The sequence below is a fragment of the Grus americana genome, chromosome Z, assembly GCF_028858705.1.
Source record: "Grus americana isolate bGruAme1 chromosome Z, bGruAme1.mat, whole genome shotgun sequence".
Lineage (NCBI taxonomy): Eukaryota > Metazoa > Chordata > Aves > Gruiformes > Gruidae > Grus > Grus americana.
Window position 1 is genome coordinate 23,770,853 of NC_072891.1, and position 19,854 is coordinate 23,790,706.

The 19,854-nt window shown below is 44.7% G+C and overlaps 2 protein-coding genes across 2 annotated transcripts in view; one reads left to right on the forward strand and one right to left on the reverse strand.

Annotated features, from left to right (window-relative positions):
* Positions 1–867: 867 nt before the first annotated feature.
* On the reverse strand, positions 868–4,197 carry HTR1A (5-hydroxytryptamine receptor 1A). Its single transcript, XM_054809138.1, has one exon. The coding sequence runs from the start codon at positions 3,948–3,950 to the stop codon at positions 2,676–2,678; it is 1,275 nt and encodes a 424-aa protein (XP_054665113.1). The 5' UTR covers positions 3,951–4,197; the 3' UTR covers positions 868–2,675.
* Positions 4,198–4,785: 588 nt separating this feature from the next.
* RNF180 (ring finger protein 180) overlaps positions 4,786–19,854 on the forward strand; it is a 138,893-nt gene continuing 123,824 nt past the window's right edge. The window contains 1 exon segment of the mRNA XM_054809652.1: positions 4,786–5,080. Within this exon segment, the coding sequence (XP_054665627.1) occupies positions 4,786–5,080 (295 nt within the window).

Below are 19,854 nucleotides of genomic sequence, written 5' to 3' on the forward strand. Positions count from 1 at the left end.
GGCGCCCGCACGGGGAGACAGGAGGCAAAGCTAGACGGGGAAAGCCGCGTCTCGCCTCGCTGTGCCAGCCGGAGGGATTTGCCCTCCCGAGGGCCGAAGTTCCCCCTGCTCCCGCCCCAGCCGGGAGGCACGCAGGGCGGCTGGGGCATCTCGCAGCCACAGGTGCGGGTTCGGGGGCTGTGCCCGTGCTCGCGCCATCCCTCGCCCTGCAGTGTGGGGGTGGGAAGCAGATAAAGGGAGCGCAGGAGCTGCACCCCTCTTGCCACCCTGCCTGATGCGGCTACGGGTGGGCCCTGCCTCAAGGTGCCGGCGGAGTCGGGATGGCCCCGGTTCGGAACCAGGCGCCAGTCCCCGCGGCGCACGGAGGGATCCTGCGTGGCCTGTCGTGCGGGGCCACGCTTTGCCAGCTGGGACCGTTGCCGAGGAGTTTGCAGGAAGGTTTGCAAATAAAAAAAAAAAAAGGACAAAACATGCAGAAACGCACTTGCAGGAGTCGGCGGGACTCTGGGGAAGCGGCGGCGAGAGGAGCAAACCCCGCTGCGCGGCAGTTCTCCCGCCACACCGAGGTGCGTTGTCCCCCGCGGCCGTGCGCTCCCTTCCCCGCTCCCGCCCCTGCCCTGGGATGTCCGGCGGCTCTGCCCAGCTCGCACCCCCAGCGGGTGAGGCTCCCAAAGTCACAGGATAAGCAAGTACTCAGGAGAAGTTTCGGCTCTCTAATCGCTGCAGGCTGACTCTTCTGCCACTCCGGCACTTAAGGAATATCGAGGACACACGTGGTTAGGCGTGATCAAAGAGGAGATAAGATCAAAGATCACTTTAATTGCGAAAATGAGGTCAAATAAGATTTTCAGAAAATCAGGTATGTGTCTGAGGCTGTTAAAAGCACTATTGTCATTTAATGTAAGCGGTTGAAGTTCAGAAATCACTGGGCACTTACATTCACGTGACGCACAGATTCAACATTCCCTTTTACCTACAGGTAACACAGATTGCACAAAAATAAACAGTAAAATATATATATATATATATATTTGGTCAAGCATTCATTTCAGGCAGCTTGTCGCAGAGGTACGCGACAGCCGTCGCAGTGCCAGTACCCAACCCGGTGCCATCTCTCCGCGCCCCCCCCCCCCCCCCGCCCCGCCCCGAGAGCGGCCCCAGGTCCCGGCCGCAGCCGGCGGGAGAGCCAGGGGCACGGCAGGAAAGGGGCAGGGTGGCAGGCAGAGGGACTGTGGGGTGGGCAAGGCTGTCCTGCTGTCCTGCTCCAACCCCGGGCCAGGCGGGGAAGGGGAAGCACCCCGGGTTTCCTGGGGCCAAGTAATTGGGATTGACGGGAGAGGGGGGACCGTCTGCGAGGAGAGGCTTGCGGAGCCGCCGCGGGGACCGGTCAGGCCAGGCTTGGCTCTCTCTGCCCTTGGTATCGCAGTGGCACTGCCTGCTTCTGGTCGTACCTCTCAGCTTGTGGGGATGGTCGTGCTTACCCCCGCCGGTGCCGGCCCGGGGAAGGAGAGAGCTTGCCCCTTTCCAGGCTGCGCCGAGATGCCGCTTTCGCCACCTGCCGCTGCCGCCGGCAGATGCTCTCGGCCCCTCCCCTACTGCCACGGAGCACATGGCAATGTTTTGGTTGATCGGTTTGGTTCGGTTTGTTGTTTGTGGTTGCTTTTTTTTTTTTTTTCCCCGAGCAAAATGTGCGGCAGCTGGCTGCCTCCGAAGCATCCCCAAAGTCTCCAAATAATTTTTCAAGCGACTTAAAAAGGAAAAAAAAAAAGAAAAAAGAAACGCTACTTCACAGGCTGCTTAAACTCCCTGCACCGCTGCGTGCGCGGTGAACTCAGGGACAGTCGCAGAGCGCCGAGCATTTTCTTGGCGGGAAACACTCGGCCAAAGGCATTTGAAAAAAAATATCTCCATATAATGAGGCGTGCGGTTGGGTTTAAGCCCCATCACCTCCCCGCGCTGTAACGAAGGGAAGCTCGATGAACTGGAAGGTCCTAGCATAGCAGGAGAGCGGTCAGATACACGCAACGCAGAGGGGTATGTTGCTAGAAGTACCTTGTAAGGTCACAAAACACGGTCGCTTTTCCCCGAATGAAAATCCCCTTGGTGGTTTCACAGCCCGGGAAGCAACGAGCCCAAAACCCCTTCCTCCGCTCAGAGAGTCGCCTTGAGCCTCCGTACTCACACCGCCAGACCGAGATCGGACTCTGAGCCCCCGCCGTCTCCTCATAAATCCAAGAAAATCGCCCAACACGGCGATTTTCTGCATAGGGTGGGGTTTTTTACCGATGCTACTCGGGCAGACACCGTGGTTTATAGCGACCACAAGCAAGGACCTGCAAACCCTAAGTCTACACAGAATGATGGAGAGGAGGGAGGGAGGCGGGAGCGCCGGCGCCCGGCAGCAGAGCCCCGGCGAGGCCAGGCGAGGCGAGGCTGGCCGCGCAGCTCTCCCGGCCCGAGCATCCCCCCGCCGCCCCCGGTGGAGCCCAGCCCTGCCCTGCCCCGCGGGGCTTGTCCGACGGGCGGAGGAGCGAGGGACTCGGGCGCACTGCCGGAGCCCCCCGCCCTCATGTCGGCGCTGGAGAGGGGCTGGGCGGGGGCCACACGGCGGCGGGCGCCAGGCGGATAGAGCGAGTGGCAGGAGACCCCGCTGCCCCGTCCCGGAGCGGCGGGCTTCACTGCCTGCAAAATTTGCACTTGATAATTTTCTTAAAAGCACTTTGGAAGTCTTTGTTGAAATAGGCATAGATGATGGGGTTGAGAAGGGAGTTGGAGTAGCCCAGCCAGTTGATGACTGCCCCCAGCCACTCGGGCATGTAGCACTTACTGTCACAAAAGGGCAGGACCAGCGCCACGATGAAGAACGGCAGCCAGCAGAGGATGAAGGTGCCCATAATGATGCCCAGGGTCTTGACAGTCTTCCTCTCCCGGGACAGAGCCATCCTCCGCTTGGCCTCCGTGTTTTTCTCGTTGCGCCTCTCGAAGGAGGGGGGCGGCGGGGAGCCGCACGCCTCGCTGGGCAGTGGCAGGTGAGTCTTGGAGGAGCTGTTGCAGCGCTGGACCTCGATGATCTCCAGGGTGGCCCCGTCTTCGCCTTGCCGCACCGCGCCGTTGACACAGGCACCGGGCTTGGGCTCCACAGTCCGCCGCCATCCCTTGCCAGGCTCCCCGTTGCTTTTCTTCTGCACGGCGGCCGGGGAGAGGGTGAGGCAGGTGTCGGCGACTTTTTTCTTCTCCACTTTCTTGACGGTCTTGCGGATCCTGAAGCGGGCTGCCTTGAAGATGCGGCCGTAGAGCACCAGCATGAGGAGCAGAGGGATGTAGAAAGCGCCGAAGGTAGAGTAGATAGTGTATCCGTGGTCCTTGCTGATGGTGCAGGCGTCGGGGTTCGAGCGGTCCTCGGGCGTCCTCCAGCCCAGCATGGGCGGGATGGATATCAAGAAGCCGATAAGCCAGGTCAGGCTGATAAGCACGGCGGCCCGCCGGGGAGTTCGCTTGTTGACATAGTCGATGGGGTCCGTGATGGCCCAGTACCTGTCCAAGGCGATGGCGCACAGGTGCAGGATGGATGAGGTGCAGCACAGCACGTCCAGCGAGATGAAGATGTCGCAGGTGACTTGCCCCAGCGTCCACTTGTTCAGCACCTGGTAGAGGGCCGCCATGGGCAGCACTAGCACGGACACCATGAGGTCGGTGACGGCCAGCGAGCCGATGAGATAGTTGGCCACGGTTTGCAGGGAGCGCTCCAGGGCGATGGCCGCGATCACGCAGGCGTTGCCGCTCACGGCGCACAGGATGAGGGTGCCCAAGAGCATAGAGGTGACCAGCTGGTAGCCCAGGGACACTTCGGCGAAGCCGGGGCCGTCTGCCCCCTCGGGAGAGCGCTCTGGGGAGGTAGTGTTGTTGGCCACATCCATGCCGGACGGGGGTGTCGCTTCAGGAGACGGCATGGGAAGAGGCGCCGGTCACTTGTGCGCTCCTCTGGCAGGAGGCATCGCCGCACCGTGCGCTTTGGCCACGCCGGGCACCCACCCTCCGCCGCCCCTCTTTCCCCTATATAGCTCGGCAGGAGGCGGCCGAAGCTCGGAGGACGGCGGCTGGCGGAGCCGCCCCGCGCCCGCCCATCCCCGCCGCCTCTGCCCAGCGCGCAGCCCCGGGTGGCGGGGGCGGCCCTCCCGCCGCCGCTCGCCGAGCTTCTGCCCCTCGCTCCGCCGCTCTCCCGCGCCGCTCCTCCCTGCTCTGCCTCTCCGCTCTCCCCTCGCTTTCTCCCTCCCTCCTTCCCCTCCCCTTCCGTCCCCCCCTCCATCCCGCCCTTCCGCGGGGGGGGTCTCGCTGGGTCGCCATCGTCCCCCGGAGCCGCCGGTGGACCGGGCGGGTGGGCGCGGGTCTCCATCACTCCCTGCCGCCCCCTCCCCGCTGGAGGGACACCGCAAAGAAACCCACCGCGACTCCCCCCACGACCACCGCCCCCTCCAAATCTCCTGCCCGCAGCTCCGCCCCGCGCAGTGAAGGCTCTGGGCTTCCCCTCTGGAGCGGCGCCGGGCCTTGTGCGGGGTGTGCGAGGCGGGAGGAGGCTTTCTGTGGCCAGGCACTGCCCGCTTGGATCGGGAGGCACCGCACACCCCTAGAGCTGCCTGCGGACGGGGGGGGGGGGGGGGTGTGCCAGGGCGGATGGCGCCGGGGGTGCTTATCGCCACCTGCAGGCAAGCGGCGGCGGCCCGAGGGCGCAGCGCCCGGGGGGGGGGGGGGGGGGGCTCGGCCGCGCACCCCCGGCCAGGGGGGCCAATGGGTCTTTCGGCGGTCTGCACCGCTTCGGCCGGGGCGGGCACGGTGCTACCGAGGTTGCCTGGGGAGCAGCATCAGCAGTGCCGCCGCGGGTGCAGGGAGAGAGGGATGACGGACAGCAGTGTCGAATGGCTGTCTCGGGAGGGATTGATGTACAGCCCAGTACCGGGCAGGGCTCCTGCTCAGTCGCTTACGAGCGCTGTTTCGGTGAAAGTCCCATTCGTGATGATTCATGCCCTCGCCACAGCGTCCTGCCGCGGGGACGGCGGTCGCTGCCGTCGGGGTCTCCGCGCCAGTGCGCGGCTCCCCGCCGTCGAGTTCCCTGCAGAAAGACAGCATTGCCCCCCGGCCCTCCGGAGATGGGAATTAGTGCAACACACTATTGAGATCACCGTCCTCTCAAGACAACAGCCGCACCAAAAAAAAAAAAAAAAAAAAAGCCAAACCCCCCCAAAAAACCCAAACGTTACTGTTCCTTCCGATAGGAGCGGGAAAGGCTGAGTCTGAAAGTGAAATGAGAAAAATATCTCTGGGAACAATCTTGAATAAAAAAAGAACGTCAGATTGACACATCATAAGCAAATCGGTTAATATCCAGTAAATAGAACAATCAATCACAAACGTGGGAAACATCTGTCATTTAAAGAAAAAAAAAACTGGTGTTATTGACAAGCTTAACTCTAGCCGTCCGTGAAAGGTAAAATAAAGTCGTCTGATATAACTTCTATGTCAGGCTTTCTACTATCTTGCAGCTCAGTATTTTTAACATTGTGAGTGAGAATTTCCAGTCTGCTTTGTAATTGTGCCATGCAAGCTCAGAAAATGCAGAAAGCCAAGTAAGTAATTGCTTAACATGAAAATTTGCCAGATTCTGACTTAATCAAACTGGAGATGACGGTCACAGAGCCTGGCTTGAACACATTCAGGTTTCCTCATCTTCTCTCGGTCAGCACTTAAAAATAAGGCTGAGTTCACAACTTCACAACATTTGGACAGAATTCGGGCAGTTCCCCTTTACGAGGAGACCAGGCTACCTTTCTCCACTCTGGGCTTGCGATCTTTATTATAAATGATCAAGGCGCAGAGATGCTCTGGATAAGCGGAGCAAAGCTGCATCCCTGCACGCCCGTGGTGTCAGCCGATCGTACTAACATTTATGTGCTCTGTGTGCCCCATTGAAGACTTACATTGTTGAGACACAGACAAAACAAAACGTCATCGATATTTAAATATGCTTTGCTCCTTCACCTATTTTCTTTGTAATGTCTCCTCAAATGCAAGCCACGGTTGGCTTCTAAGCAGCCGCCTATTTAAAGACCCTTTCCCGTCAGTGAAATCAAAGTTTGTGCTTCTTGCTGTTTAGAGCCAGCCTGATGCAACGAAGAAAGTGCAAGTCTGGGAGGCAGGAAAATCTCAAGGAGATTGTCCCAGCTTTCTTGCATGGTGGTGGGCAAGTCATTAGCCTAATTGGATTAGGCTGAAATTAGCGTTTCAAAGTCACGGGTAATGTGGGTTTTAGGAATGCACGAAGGGTTCTTGGAGAGACTTTTTCAAGGGGTGTTTTGCGCTGACGCAGCCAAGGGAAGTCAATCCCAGACACGTTTTGTCGAGAAATTCCGATGGGAAAAGTCGACAGGGTCCTTTTTCAATTTAAATCTTTACTTTTTGAAATTTTTTTTGTTGTTCAGAGACTGGAAGTCATTTCAATCTGAATTAAATTGAGAACCAATTTAGGCAACCATGGAGAAAGGGGAGGGAGTAGGAGGTGGAACGTGTAGACGAAGGGAAAACTCACTCTTTTGATGTGATATTGTCTTTAATCCTACTACACATTTAAACAACGAAATGTCGGTTAAACTTTCAGGCAACTAAATGATATGCTAATGTCTTTAGATAACCTAGGTGAAGCACCTAGGGAAATTCTTTAAGGAAAGCCATAGCCTCATAAATTCCAAGCTGACTTGAGAGCAGATGAAACCTTAACACAGCACAACCTTAAAAAGTCCAATTAAAATATTAATGTTATTCAGTTATGACACAGCTGCAGTAAATAGAGGTTTCTCAGTAAGTACGAAAAAAAAGCATTAACAACTGTGGCAGAAGATGCTTTCCCGAGCAATTTCATTCTACACATTTCAAAAAAAGGGAGAGCTACATATTTTTGATGGTCTCGGATTATGACTATATTATCTGTATGGCAAAGTAAAACTGAAATGCTACAATTTGATCACAGCATTTTGTTCATGTGGTTGTATATTACACTTTGGTTTGAAAAGGATTTGGGTCTTGGGTGTTTTTTAATATTCACCAGGATAAAATGCAATATTTGTGTTACTGAAGAAATTATATTTCAGTGATGGTTTCAAAATGAATGGGCTTTACTAGGAAGCTAAGGAAATTAATGATTTTGATTCACTGAAACTGATCCAGTATGTACAGTTTTCTGTGAGAGAAGTTCCAAACAGGTGGAAGGAAAACTATGCCAGGAGACAACCTCCCAACTACAGCGTTCTTGAATTTTCTCATTAGGCATCTTGAAAATACAGCCAACAGGAATTAGCACTACTCCACACTGTCTGAAACCCTCTGAAGAACAGCTATAACTTTAAAACACAGGAAAGCAAACAATTCCATGGCTGAAGTGACTGTATCATTGAAACCCATCCCTTTCACACAAGCACATGCATTTCACTAAGAGATACACTTTGGGATACCTGCTCCCACCTTTCATAAAGCACAAAATGTTTCACAGTATTTTAACAAATTTAAGCTTTATACTGTAAAAGACCAAAAGCGATAAGAAGATGACAGAAAAGTTTAAGGTCATTGCTAGCAGTGTAGCTGCATAGCTCTCAGCCAAACTGCTCTGGATCAAAATGAGTACAAATTCAACAGTCTGTTTAATCCTGACTTTGTGGACAAGATGAACCAACCAGGAACATAAGTGACTTTCAGTACTAGTAGCAGAACTGTTCCCTGTGTCCTATCTCTAGTTATGGCCAGTTTGTGAAGCCCTGCACATCCAACTCATGGGGCGGGGGGGGAGCGGAGGAATTCCTCTTGAACCCTACAATTAGTCTACTCAGAATCAAAACACTGTAAGTTCAGTGCAATAGCACAATAAGAAAGCTTAAATTTCCAACTTCTAGACCACCTTTGTGCGGTCCCAGTATCTTCTCCCTTTTGGGACATGGAGGTGGGCTGGCTAGTTCTCCATGTGGTCCTTTCCAGCCCGCTCAGAGCTGTCTAGCTGTTGTCTGCTAGGAGCTGTGCAGCTCTCAGAAATTCCAGTAGCTCTGCAAGAATCATCTCAGGTCTAACAGAGGTAACAGCATCAGCACAGCATTCAGCTTCAGGGCCAAGTTAGGTCTTGCAAGGTACTGAGGTGTCTCTCAACCTGTTCCTTAACACTCCCAGTTCTGCAAACACACAGCAGTGACACCCAAGGTCAGGCCTGGAAAGATCTGCTAGCTCTGGTGCTAGTCATGCCAAAGCAGCAGTGCTGCTTCATGGCTTTAACAGGTGTTGGGAGTGGTACAACTGCGTTCACATGCCACTAATTCAGCTTCTGCTGGCTCTGCACTGAATCCAATCAGATTTTTGTTCCCTTTCCATTGCATAGCTAGAACTATGATTTGGGCCCAATAACCCAGAGGAATAACCCGGAAGATGCAGGAATAACCATCATCTCAGAATGCTGCAGTGCCTGTCTATTATGCTTCCCATGTCATTAACCACGTTTTCCATTGCCTGAGCTATCCCAGTTGCCACTATCATCCTAGACGATGTTGAGCTGACTGCAAGTTCCACTGCCCTATTCTCATTCCATTCAGCTGGCTTACCACAGCTCTAATGTTCATCATTTTTATTAAGGCCAGAAACGAATTATTTAGATGCGCAAGTATTTGCTACTTCTGCCTTTCTCTGCCAAAAGCTTACAGTAGTAACTAAAATTATACAATAACTCAGCATAACCCACAAAAAGGGATAATTCATTCCACCTCACAGTCTTAGAAGTAATAGAAGAGTAGGTAAACATTTCATCCAAAATGAATGTTATGTATATTCAAGCAGCATCACTGAAGGGAAACTGTTACTAGTGATGACTGCTATTAAAATCATGGGGCAGCTTTTATGCGTTCAAGTTTAAGATGAATTTTGAAAGATGTTCACTTTAATAACATTCCTCTGTGAAGGAAAGAGACTTTTGAGCATGTTTTTTCAAACATAAGTTTTCATAGAATTTTGACATTCTGGGAAAACTCTACTTTAGGCTAAATTTTCTGTGTTGCCCCTTCTGTATGCAGTGCAGCTGTGATGAAGAAAGAGCTGGACGATTGTCTCTTAACCACTTGTGCATTTTCTTGATACTTAAGCTGCTAAGCACGGATTTGATCCCAGAGAAACTCTGGTAAAATCTACTTAGTCTACTCTAATCATGCTGTGGAGAACAAAGCAATGTTCCAGCTACGCTGAGATTTTTATCAGCACATCTCCTGTGTCAGAGACAAGGGAGAGCAATACATAGAGCTGGTGCATTAGGAGCTGGTCTCTGAAGAAAGATTTTGTAGCTGGTTAAGCATCACCTGTGTGGTGCAATGCAGTCCCAAAAACCCAGAATATGGCTAAATGGTTTCTTAAAAACTATAATCTTATATTTGTAATTTAATTAAAAATACTAGCTCACAAGTAATTTTTTCTCTACTGAAGTCTGCAAAATAAATCATCCTAATAACATCCACTGTACAATTCTAAAATTGCTGACTAGCACTGAGCAGATTCTTGGTTAAATCAGGCTTTTTCCTGTAGCTAATTAAGATTATTCCATCTATTTACTTAACATTCACATTCTTCTTATAGCAAAACATACAACTGGCTTACAGCATTTGCTGACAATACATACCAGATTCCAGTAGTATTCTAGATCTTAAGCATTTTTTTTTCCAGGTATTAGACAATATTTGCATGATTGTTTAAACACGGACTGTCAGTATATTACAAGCTTTGTCAGCATTTTTATTTTTTCATGTCTTAGTTACTTTATTTACAGATACATTTTAGTGAACATATTCAAGTTTGTTTATTTTGTTCTCTCCCCTTCCAAAAAAAATAACTAAGGACTAGCTTCTAGATTAAAAGGAATTTTATACAATGAGCATTAAATGACTTACAAATAAATTTTAACTTAAGGAGATTTATGGTCCAAAGGGCCATTTTTGCCACTTTTATATACATATATTATTTCACTTCAGAGGATGCAAAGTAGGAGACAAATTATTCTCAAATAATGAAAAAACATCTCATTTCTGTAGCTAAACTTCTACAGGCCTCAGCTTTAAATATCAGGCCAATCTAAATGTGTTTATCAATATTTTCCAAAATACAGCTAAGGTACTTGAATCTTACAGTTGAGTTACAGGTGGAGCAACTGATGACTTCCTCTGCTCTTATCATGTCAGAGCTTCAATAGTACACTAGAGATTAAAAGTAAATTATGTAGCATCATTGTCTCCTTAATCAATAAAGACGGCAGCTAGAGTTTCAACATCATTGCTTATAAGGGATATAAACTCTTCTATTTGATGCACACTGCAAGACTGGAGCTCAAGAGTATTGACTGCAGTTCAATAGTATATTAACCCAAGTGCATTTTTTAAAAAGATGTTATGATTTAATTTTAATTTCCTTACAATACAATGAATATAATGCTATTATTTAAAAAAAAATAAATTTGGAAAAAGCAAGGCTAATGTGTAGACATTAAATTTTAGGAAGGGTTTGCTTTACAGACTAACTTTACCCTTTTAAATGAAAAAAAAATTATTTAATCTACACAGGGACAAGTCACATCTCATCATAGAGGCCCACACAGACCCATCTTTTAGAGTGACCTTGACAAAGGCCATGAGGATATTGTACTTCCTGATCTATTAATCCCCTTTACCCAACGCATTAGCTGACACAGTACTAACCCAGCACGTTTTCCCAGGAACCTGGGACCTTGTTCATGAAGGAAGACCATATTTTCTTGCTGGAAGTAAATGTGCTCTTGAAGAACTATTCAGCTGCAAAGCCCTTCTTCTTTATGAGTTTTCCTAGTACCATACACAAATGCTAGTGCTTAAGGCAGCTGGAGTACGTGGCCAAGGATACAGTGTAAGGCAGAAACACCCCTTTTTAGGGTATGGCAGCCTGTACTTGATGTCAGTTTATAAGAGTTGACTCATTGCTGCTCATTAACTTTTAAGCACCCTCCTAACTAGCAGGGTCCAGGTTAAGTTAATCACCCAGGATTCCTATCTAACAAATGAAGTTCAGAGATCCCCAAAAACCAGATCCACAAAAGTTGGTACATTGAGCATACAGTGTCTTAATCCTGTCAATAGAAAATGCTATGCAGAAGAGTGTTACTCAGCCTATTCTCACCAAAGTAGTTTGGATACCTAATTCCATCAGCAGAGCTAGAAACCTCAGGAAATTTCTGTCTATTTTAAAATAGTTTTTTAAATCCTGAGGTTTTGGGTATAAGGTGATGGGAAGCACCACTACTACCCTCTCTTGGATATGTTTGTATGGGATTAGGCCAGTTCAAAATAAATGTGCTGGACAGAGGTCACAGTCTGTGAATCCATCTAGAGCACAGGGGTGAGCTTAGAGTTGCCAGGAAATAATCAGTTCTGTGTATTCATCACAGCAACAATGTAGGCTCTCTTAGGTTGACCAGAGAAGTCATCAGTGGAAAACAGACCAGTGGAAAAGTCCAGAGTACTGATGAGAAGTGCAGGCTACCGCCCCCACCTCACCTTCAGTCCATTCACCAGATGATTCTTAAAGGGAAAACATACAATGAGGGCAAATAGGTATTTTGGCTAACTGCAGCACTTAGAAACACAAAAAGAGTAATACATGGGTGAGTTTATAATCAAGATAAAACAAACAGACTTTGTCTACTACAAAGAAACAGACCTAACGAAGTTAAGTGAGATTTGATCAGATCTTAAACATGACCTTAAGACTATGTGGGTTTTGTTCTTGGGTGCTGCTCCTGTTCCTTGATGACATTAGTTCTTCCTCAATGTTTTTTTTCTTCTCTGCTCTCCTTTAGGCTCCTAAGTGCTAGGCAAAATTTCTGTACTCTCAGAAATTTCTCTCAGCTTCATCACATCTGCCACAGACACTCAACATTCCCTTTCTAGTTGTAATGGTTTTCTGAACTCCCTCTTTGTAGTTTCTGTTATCATTCAATTAGGTTCAAAATAAGTAAAAAAGGGAGGAGTTTTTTGGCCTAAGATCACCTAGTTATCAGTTACTCATTTTTAATCTCATCTGACCAGATGGGATCAGATTTTGAGGCCCTCAAAACTATTTGAATGGCACATTACAACCATGGAAATGGTAAAGTGCAATTGTAGTGCAATTGCACTACAAAATAGTTCTAACAAACTAGACGCTTCCTCTCCAATCTCTCCCATAATTTTATTATTCATGACTGTTCATATAAAAGAGTCACAATGTGTTTTATGTACCCAGCACATCATGTATCCCTCAAGGTCTTCACAGTTTTTCTTGCTAAGACACATTTTATGTTAGTCATGAAAGGCTAGATAAGCTTTCTTTCACCCGTACTCTGGTGCAATATATAATTGCATTACTGCAAAGAAGCATAGAATTATACCTCTGCGAGGAGCGATTCATTTCCTCCTTTCCACTTGTCCAGCGGAGAGAGCAAGCAGCCAGCTGTTACCTGTTTCTGTCCATCTGCTTTAGAAGAAAAAGGAGTACGGCAAAACCCTCTTTCTTCCTTGTCTGAATACCTGTGGGGCATTCTCCTTTCCCCATCCAATGCTCTGATTTTGTGAACAAAGAAACAATGTAGTTTATTCACTAAATACTAAACAAAGTTATGAGATTTTTCTAAAGACAGTTCCATAAAAATTAACACTGCAACCATACGTATAGTTCATGTGTCTATTCACTTTGTATCAGTCCTCTTCTGCATCGTATTCCATTTTTAGTAAGAAATCAATATTATGATATCACCCTTGAATTCAGTTGCATTTTGCTTATTCTCCATTTCTGTTTCTGCACGACTTTGCTAAGTAATTATGCTGACTAAGGCTTTTCAAAAGAAAAAGGGAGTGAATTGTTTTCTGCATTAATGCACATATCTGGTTTTGTTTATCTTGATGTCAGAGTAACATTGCCATCATGGGGATAAATTTACTTGTATTTGATTATTACAAGACAATGAGAGACTAGAGCTGAGGAAGATGGTATTTATGACTCTCTGTGTCTGCAATATCGTTCAAGTTAATAATCTATCTGGCTTTAAAACACGCAACAGAGGATCACAGGAAAAAAATAATTACCCATTCTATTTCTTACACAGATCAAATCCTGGATGTTCATTCAGGGATTCATATTGTAAGCTGTGGCTACATCCTCCTCTGTGGGGACTTCTATCTGATCACTCACTAAGTGGTAGGTAATTACATAAGGTTTAAAAAGGGAGAAATGCCTGTCCTTCATTTCTGTCACTAGAAATCCTGCCATTTAAGTCTTGTGGGGTCAGGACACGGTGTCTGGCTCTTCCCAATACTTAAGTGCATTTTTTTTCTATTAATCTACAAAAAATCAATTCGATTGAACTGAAATTACTGAAGTCCAAGGGACTTTATCAGGATAACTCAGAGGGAGATTTGGCTTCATCCCTTTTATTCTGAAGTCCATGCAGGCTAAGTGCAAGCTGCAGCTGGGAAAAGCTCCACTCATTGAGACAAGTTATGCATCTTTCTCCATCAGTGGCCACAAACTGCGGTTTCAGAGGAAAGTATAAACCCCCAGTGGACAATTATGCACAATATACCTATTGGAGACATTACTGAAAGATTTTGCAGTCCCACACAGTTAATGATTAATGTATATTCAAAAACAAGAGAACATCTATTCATATCTCTTTACATACATTTCTACCCTAATGTAATTAAGGTAATAAAAATGTCAGGTTCAAAAAGAAAGCATATTTTGCTCTTGGCCCTTATTTCACATTTGGCAATAAGTTGAGTAGTTTAATCATATGTTGTGTAAAGGATTATAAATGGTTTTTTACATTTTCATTAGCAAGCCTTCTACTTGTGTATTAAGAAAAGCCTGAAATACCTTCCATATCCTTATTTTATCTACCTCTTATATATCTTTCTAATAAGTTTCTGTCTGAACGGAATTACTTCAGTCTCTTCACATTACAGGGAAGCTTTTCTAGCTCTCTAAGCTCTTCTCAAAACTGGAGTGCCTGTTGTGTGTCTTGGAAATATTGTCCTAGGAGAAGAGAGCCTGTAAAGTTCTCTTTCCTGAGAGGATTCACTTCAGCAAATGTGAAATTAATTTAGTTATTGCTTCTAGTCTCAATTTTCAGAAGAGCATTATCAGTAACTACTTCTATAAACAGTTCTTCTCTCACCTTGAACTACCTTACTCAATGCACATATAGTTCGTATCAAATTCCTACTTCTGTATAATAGTTTCTCTCACATCCATCTTTCTGAAAGTTAGACAGAGAAATAGATTTCAAGCCTTTTCAATAAGTAATAGCATTGGCCATATTATTAATCATGAGTGTAGATAGAAATTAATAATCAGTATTTAAATTAAAAAGTCTAAAGAAAGTTCCTGGATTAAGAACAGTGGAAATTGGTTAGAATAAATGTCATTATTAAGAGATGTGGTATCGGTTTCCCAGCTGCTGCAAATCAGGATAGTTAAATCAAAATGTAATTATCAATGACCACAAATTATAACAAAAACTGAGAACATAGTAAGATTCAAAGAAGTCTGTGCCAGCTAAAATAGAATACCCTTGGTCACATGAGCACAGACAAAAATGTAACACTGGTTTCCATTGCACTTGGTCACCGAGTGTAGGTTAAAGATCTTTTTGGCTGTAAATAATATTCCATTAGTCCATATTTTTTAAGATAGTTGAATGGAGGAAAGAAGGTGGGCTGAAAAATTTGCTGTTGAAAGGAAATTATTTCTTGGTTACTCTGTACCACAATAATAATTGCATTTTTTTCATCTAATAAAACATGTCCCACCATTCTTAATGAGATGCAAATGCGGGTGATATCATCAGACACAAGAAACTGGATGCAAATATGTCTTTCCTTTAAAATAGAGGCAGTACAGAGACACATACATCCAAGACCGTGAAAATAACTGCAAAATGTTCTATGAGACAATGCTGGAATATTTGCTCTGCTGCACAATGGCTGTAACCCTCCACCAATCAGTCTTCATCCACAGGATCATCGCTGTTAGGGCTACATTCCTGACTTTGGGTATCTGCCAATTTTTGCTGTAACACTTATCATGTCATTCTGATCAGTCTTTAACTAATGCTTTCTCTATAGTAATTGTTACTTCTACAGTAACTCCATTTGCCTGTGGTATTGTGGGTCATGGTAATGAAGAGCACCTTAAGAAAAGTTCTGGTATGTACATGTCACTTTTTCTAACTCATTTTTCTGTTTCTTATTTGTCTTCTGTCGAAGTTCACTGAAGATTGATCTTTATCAGTTTCTTTCTTCAATGGTTATACTAGGTTCCTGGTTCCTTCATACCTGAGGTGGATGCTTCAATCCTCCATAGGATGATGTTCACACAATGGACACATGATGAAGACAGTCATAAGTTGAAACAACTCTTGCCTCAGGAAAATCCCCACTAATTTTAATGAAAGTTCTGCAATCATAAGGACTACAGGTTTACCAAGTATATATAGACAGCTTCACAATATCATTTTTCTTTAGAACTACATGAAAATAAAGATTGTGGCGCAGAAAAATCCATCCATAAATGGACTCTTGGAATAAGAGTCTTTGTTCAAACAACAGATTATTTTCTTCTGTTCACAACTTGAATTAATTTCAGTCACAGGGAGCTGAGGGTGCAGGTTTTACAAAGTATTTTAAGCACATACATAATGCTCAGCAAACATACAGGTCTGTTTGCGTGGGTACATCCCACTGACATGTATGGGCAATCCAACTACCCCACAAATATTCAGAACTCAGGGGAATACAATGGATGAAGCTCTGGCCATGTTAAAAGCAAGAGGAGGTGGGTTGCATTGAAGTTCTTTCCATTGTCTTCAGTGATGAGAGGCTTTCTTTCACTTTTTTTTTTTGGTGTGTGTGTTTATCATCTGTTGGAACAGGGTCACTTTTATTTTCCCAGAACATCAAAATCCCCAATTCAAAAATACTTAATAAAAATTAATATTTATGACTCATATTAACAGCAAATAACACCCTCGAATAAATCTATAAGAAGATGAGAGCCAGTACTCAACCTAATTCAAATAATGATGCTTCTATCAATGTATTGTTGATACTAGCTGATTTTTCATTTCCTAAATGGTCAAAGGATAGCAAGGGAAAGTTGGTATACGTTTCTCTAATTCTCCTCCAGCGTCACATTCTTTGGTCTTGGTGTCTGGGGGAGTTTACTGAAGACTACAGTTAGACTGTCATGGAAATCTAACTCCTTTAAATTCTAACCCTAACAAGTTCTAGCCTAACAGCAAGACAGGTAGATATGTAACATTTTTCAAGCTGAATAAATCAGTAGTTATCACAGATAATTGCTATTTATATTAGCCATGGGTAGTGACTACTATGGTTTTCTCCTTAGAGATCTCCCACATCTTCAAGGCAGTTTATCTGACTATCAAGCAGTACAACATCTTTCAAGGCCAGACTGTTAGCTGCTGAACTGAGCTGGCAGTCTCTTTTCAGGCTCTGGATTCAGTCAGTCAATTGCTTTTTCACACCAGGAGGGAGTTTTCCCAAAAAGCTAGGATAACTCAGGCTAGACAGGTATTTCCTTCCTGGCAGCCTCAGATTCGGTTCCATATTTGGTAATTCAACATCTCTTTCTGAATTTGTCACAGTAACAGCCTGTTTGCAAAGGCCAAGGACGAGCCATTGTCTCCACATTCATGATTTTAATCTGGTACATCATGAGCTGTGTAAGAGACCAGAAGCTTTGGATACCTGCAGGCTGAATCTTCTTTCACAATGGAATCCTTAATTGGACCAAATGGCTAATACTCGTTAAGTGTAGGTGTGTGGTCATGGCTCTTTGTCTGTGCATTAGATGCTAACTGCACCTCGATACGTATTTTTCAAAAAATCAAGCTGCAGCCCATGACTTGTCCTATAAATTCTCAGTTCCAAAAATGAATTCGTAGGAGCACAATCTCTGTCAAGTCTCTAGAGGCTTTCAGCCATAGATAGCCTAACAGTGACTTGGCATTTGCTTCTTTCCCATGCACAAGATTTACTCCAGTGTAATTCAATGCACTTTCTCCTAGATTACAACAAGGTGATGAAAACCAAGCTCGCAGCATGCTGCAGAGATCTAAGACATCTCTATACATGATTCAGCAGTTGCAAACCTGCAGCTGAGATAATGTTTCCATTTTCATTAAGCCCCCACTTTTCCAATTACAAATGGCAGGACAACGATCTCATACTGGAATAAATCAGAAATAATTCAATTAGAACCACATTGGTTTAAAATTGAAATAAGTAAAAGCAAAATCAGCTGTATGATCATCTGCATACTACTCTGCCATCCAGCTAGGATTCTGTCTTAGAGCAGTTGTCTCCAAATATTTTTGATTGCACACCCCCAATATATGTATATTTATTTATTTATTTATAAAGTATATGCATGAGCTACTGTACTAATACATTATGCACATTATAAAATGCACATAAAAATAGAAAATAAAAAAGGATACAATAAAGAAAAAATACAGATATGTTAAAATATTGTTTTATTTTATTTATTAATGGTACAAAAACATTTTCTTCCCATATCCCAACAGATTGTCTTGTGCATTCCCTGGGATGCACACGCTCCACTTTGAAGATCACTGTCCCAGATTAAAGTTCTGTCATTGCTGTTTCTTTTCCTAAGCAAAGACTGTCCCCATGTAATTTAGAAGTCACTATCAATGACAACGGATTTCTGCATTGATGGTTTAACTGTCAGGAAGTATTCAGCAGTTTAAAATGTACAACAATAATGTAGCAAGCCCTGCTAGCTCTGCCATCATAGTTTCTATATCTAAAACTAAATGTTTTATTTGTTGCCCAGGACCACAACATTGAACTATTTTTTCTGCAAAGGCATCATATGTCCATTGCCAACACACAATTGCATATGAAAATGTAGATGACACTGTTTTGAACACTTGATAAGAACTCTCTGGAAAAGTCACACAAAGAAAACAAAAAAGGCCTTAGAAGCATGAAAAGAAAAGAAATCTCATAGATAAGAGTATGAATCTTGTGAATAAAATCCTGGTTACACCAAAACGCAAAGTTCCCTTCCACTTTCTCTAGATGAAAATTCTGCACCAAATACAGACGTGAGCAGCTCTCCTAGACAGACCCAGGCTGGATTTCAAGCAGGAACACTTTAAGTTCAATCAATGCATATCTTTAAAAAGATAAAATATATTTTATTTGCTGAAAAGAAATTGGGCTGGTGGAACACATTAGGTAACAACCTGGAAGAAAAAAAATCCATATTTTGAAATTTAATGAAAATGTGCTTAAATGTATTTTAGCTGGCAATCAGAAAGTGCCAGTCTGACTAATTTTTGAATATAACTCAGCTGCAAGAAAGCAATCCAAATTTTGAGAATTCCATTCCGAAGTCAGCTAATAGCTATGAAAAAGACCAGAGAAGCAGTGAAAGCTATACTGGTTCTCATAAAAACCAGATAATATGCAGATTAAAGTGGACTGGTAAATGTTCTGCTTTTGGCAAGTCTTTTTGTGAGGAGTTTAAAGCCCACAACAACAGTAGCAAGGCACATCCTTTAGTTTCTAGTGATTCCAGGGACCTCAGTGGGACTATTTGTATGCTTAGAGATAATTCCTGATTCAGCAAAATTCTTGAAATAATGTTGAAACTAGCAAGCATTTATATTTTTCAGTGCTGCTGAATGAAATCACATAGCTGCATGTTTTCTTTAGGACACAGGTCAGTACTCTTTACTCATTTTAGTGGTGTTTCTTCCTCAGGGAAGCAGATAAATCTGTCAAATCTCTAAATCAGATCAACACATTAAATGGTGATATAGACACAAGAGGGAATTACTAGAGCATGCAGTTTTAAACCATGGGTAGGTGAGAATGCCCTTTAAATATACGTGTAAAGCAGTGGTCAGAATGAACCAGCATGTGATGGTACTCCAGACAGGTATCTCTACATTTTTCTTTTGGCCACCTGTGATTAGGAATCAGTTAATAGGTAAAATGCAAGAAGCCTTAGAGTATGTCATACATAATCCTCAGCAGTTCCAGGATTAAACCACTCAGTTTTGAGCCTGGCAAATAGCATTTTATAAGCTTCCTACAGAGCTTGCTGGCTCTTAGTCGTCATTCCAGTTCAGGTTAGCAATCCTAAGATTAAACCAGATCTCAGCTGCTGCCTGGGCTGCAGTGAGGCATACGGAATTGCCACAAATGCTGCCAATACCTTCATGTGCACCTGAAAACACTGAAAGGGTTTGCAATTGATGTGGGAAATTTCACACACTGCTTCAATTTTAACAAAAGTGATCTAAGCAATGCAGTACCTGTGAAATACATTGCAATGGCTCTAAACATCAGATTAGCTTGATTTTTATCATATTCTCCAGGGATATTTTGTTGTTTGAGGCTTTGGTGGGGGTGGGGTGGGGGGGTGGTTCTGGTGAAGAAGTAACAAATATATTTGGGAGTAATGCATATGGGACTAGGGGAATATAGCTTAGTAAAAATATACAGAGGAACCTAACCTAATGGTTACAGACCACGAGAAGCCAATTTTGCAAAGACAACAGAAAGAACAAGAACAGTTTTCACGTTGGAGAAGAAACAATTCATCAGCACCTGAATGAAACAAGTCAGTGTCCTGGCTGAGTCCAGCTGCTAAAAGTCATCATCTTGCTGGGAACCTGCCAAATGTTCCTCATACATAGGGTGGAAATGCTGAAAAAAATGAATGAAC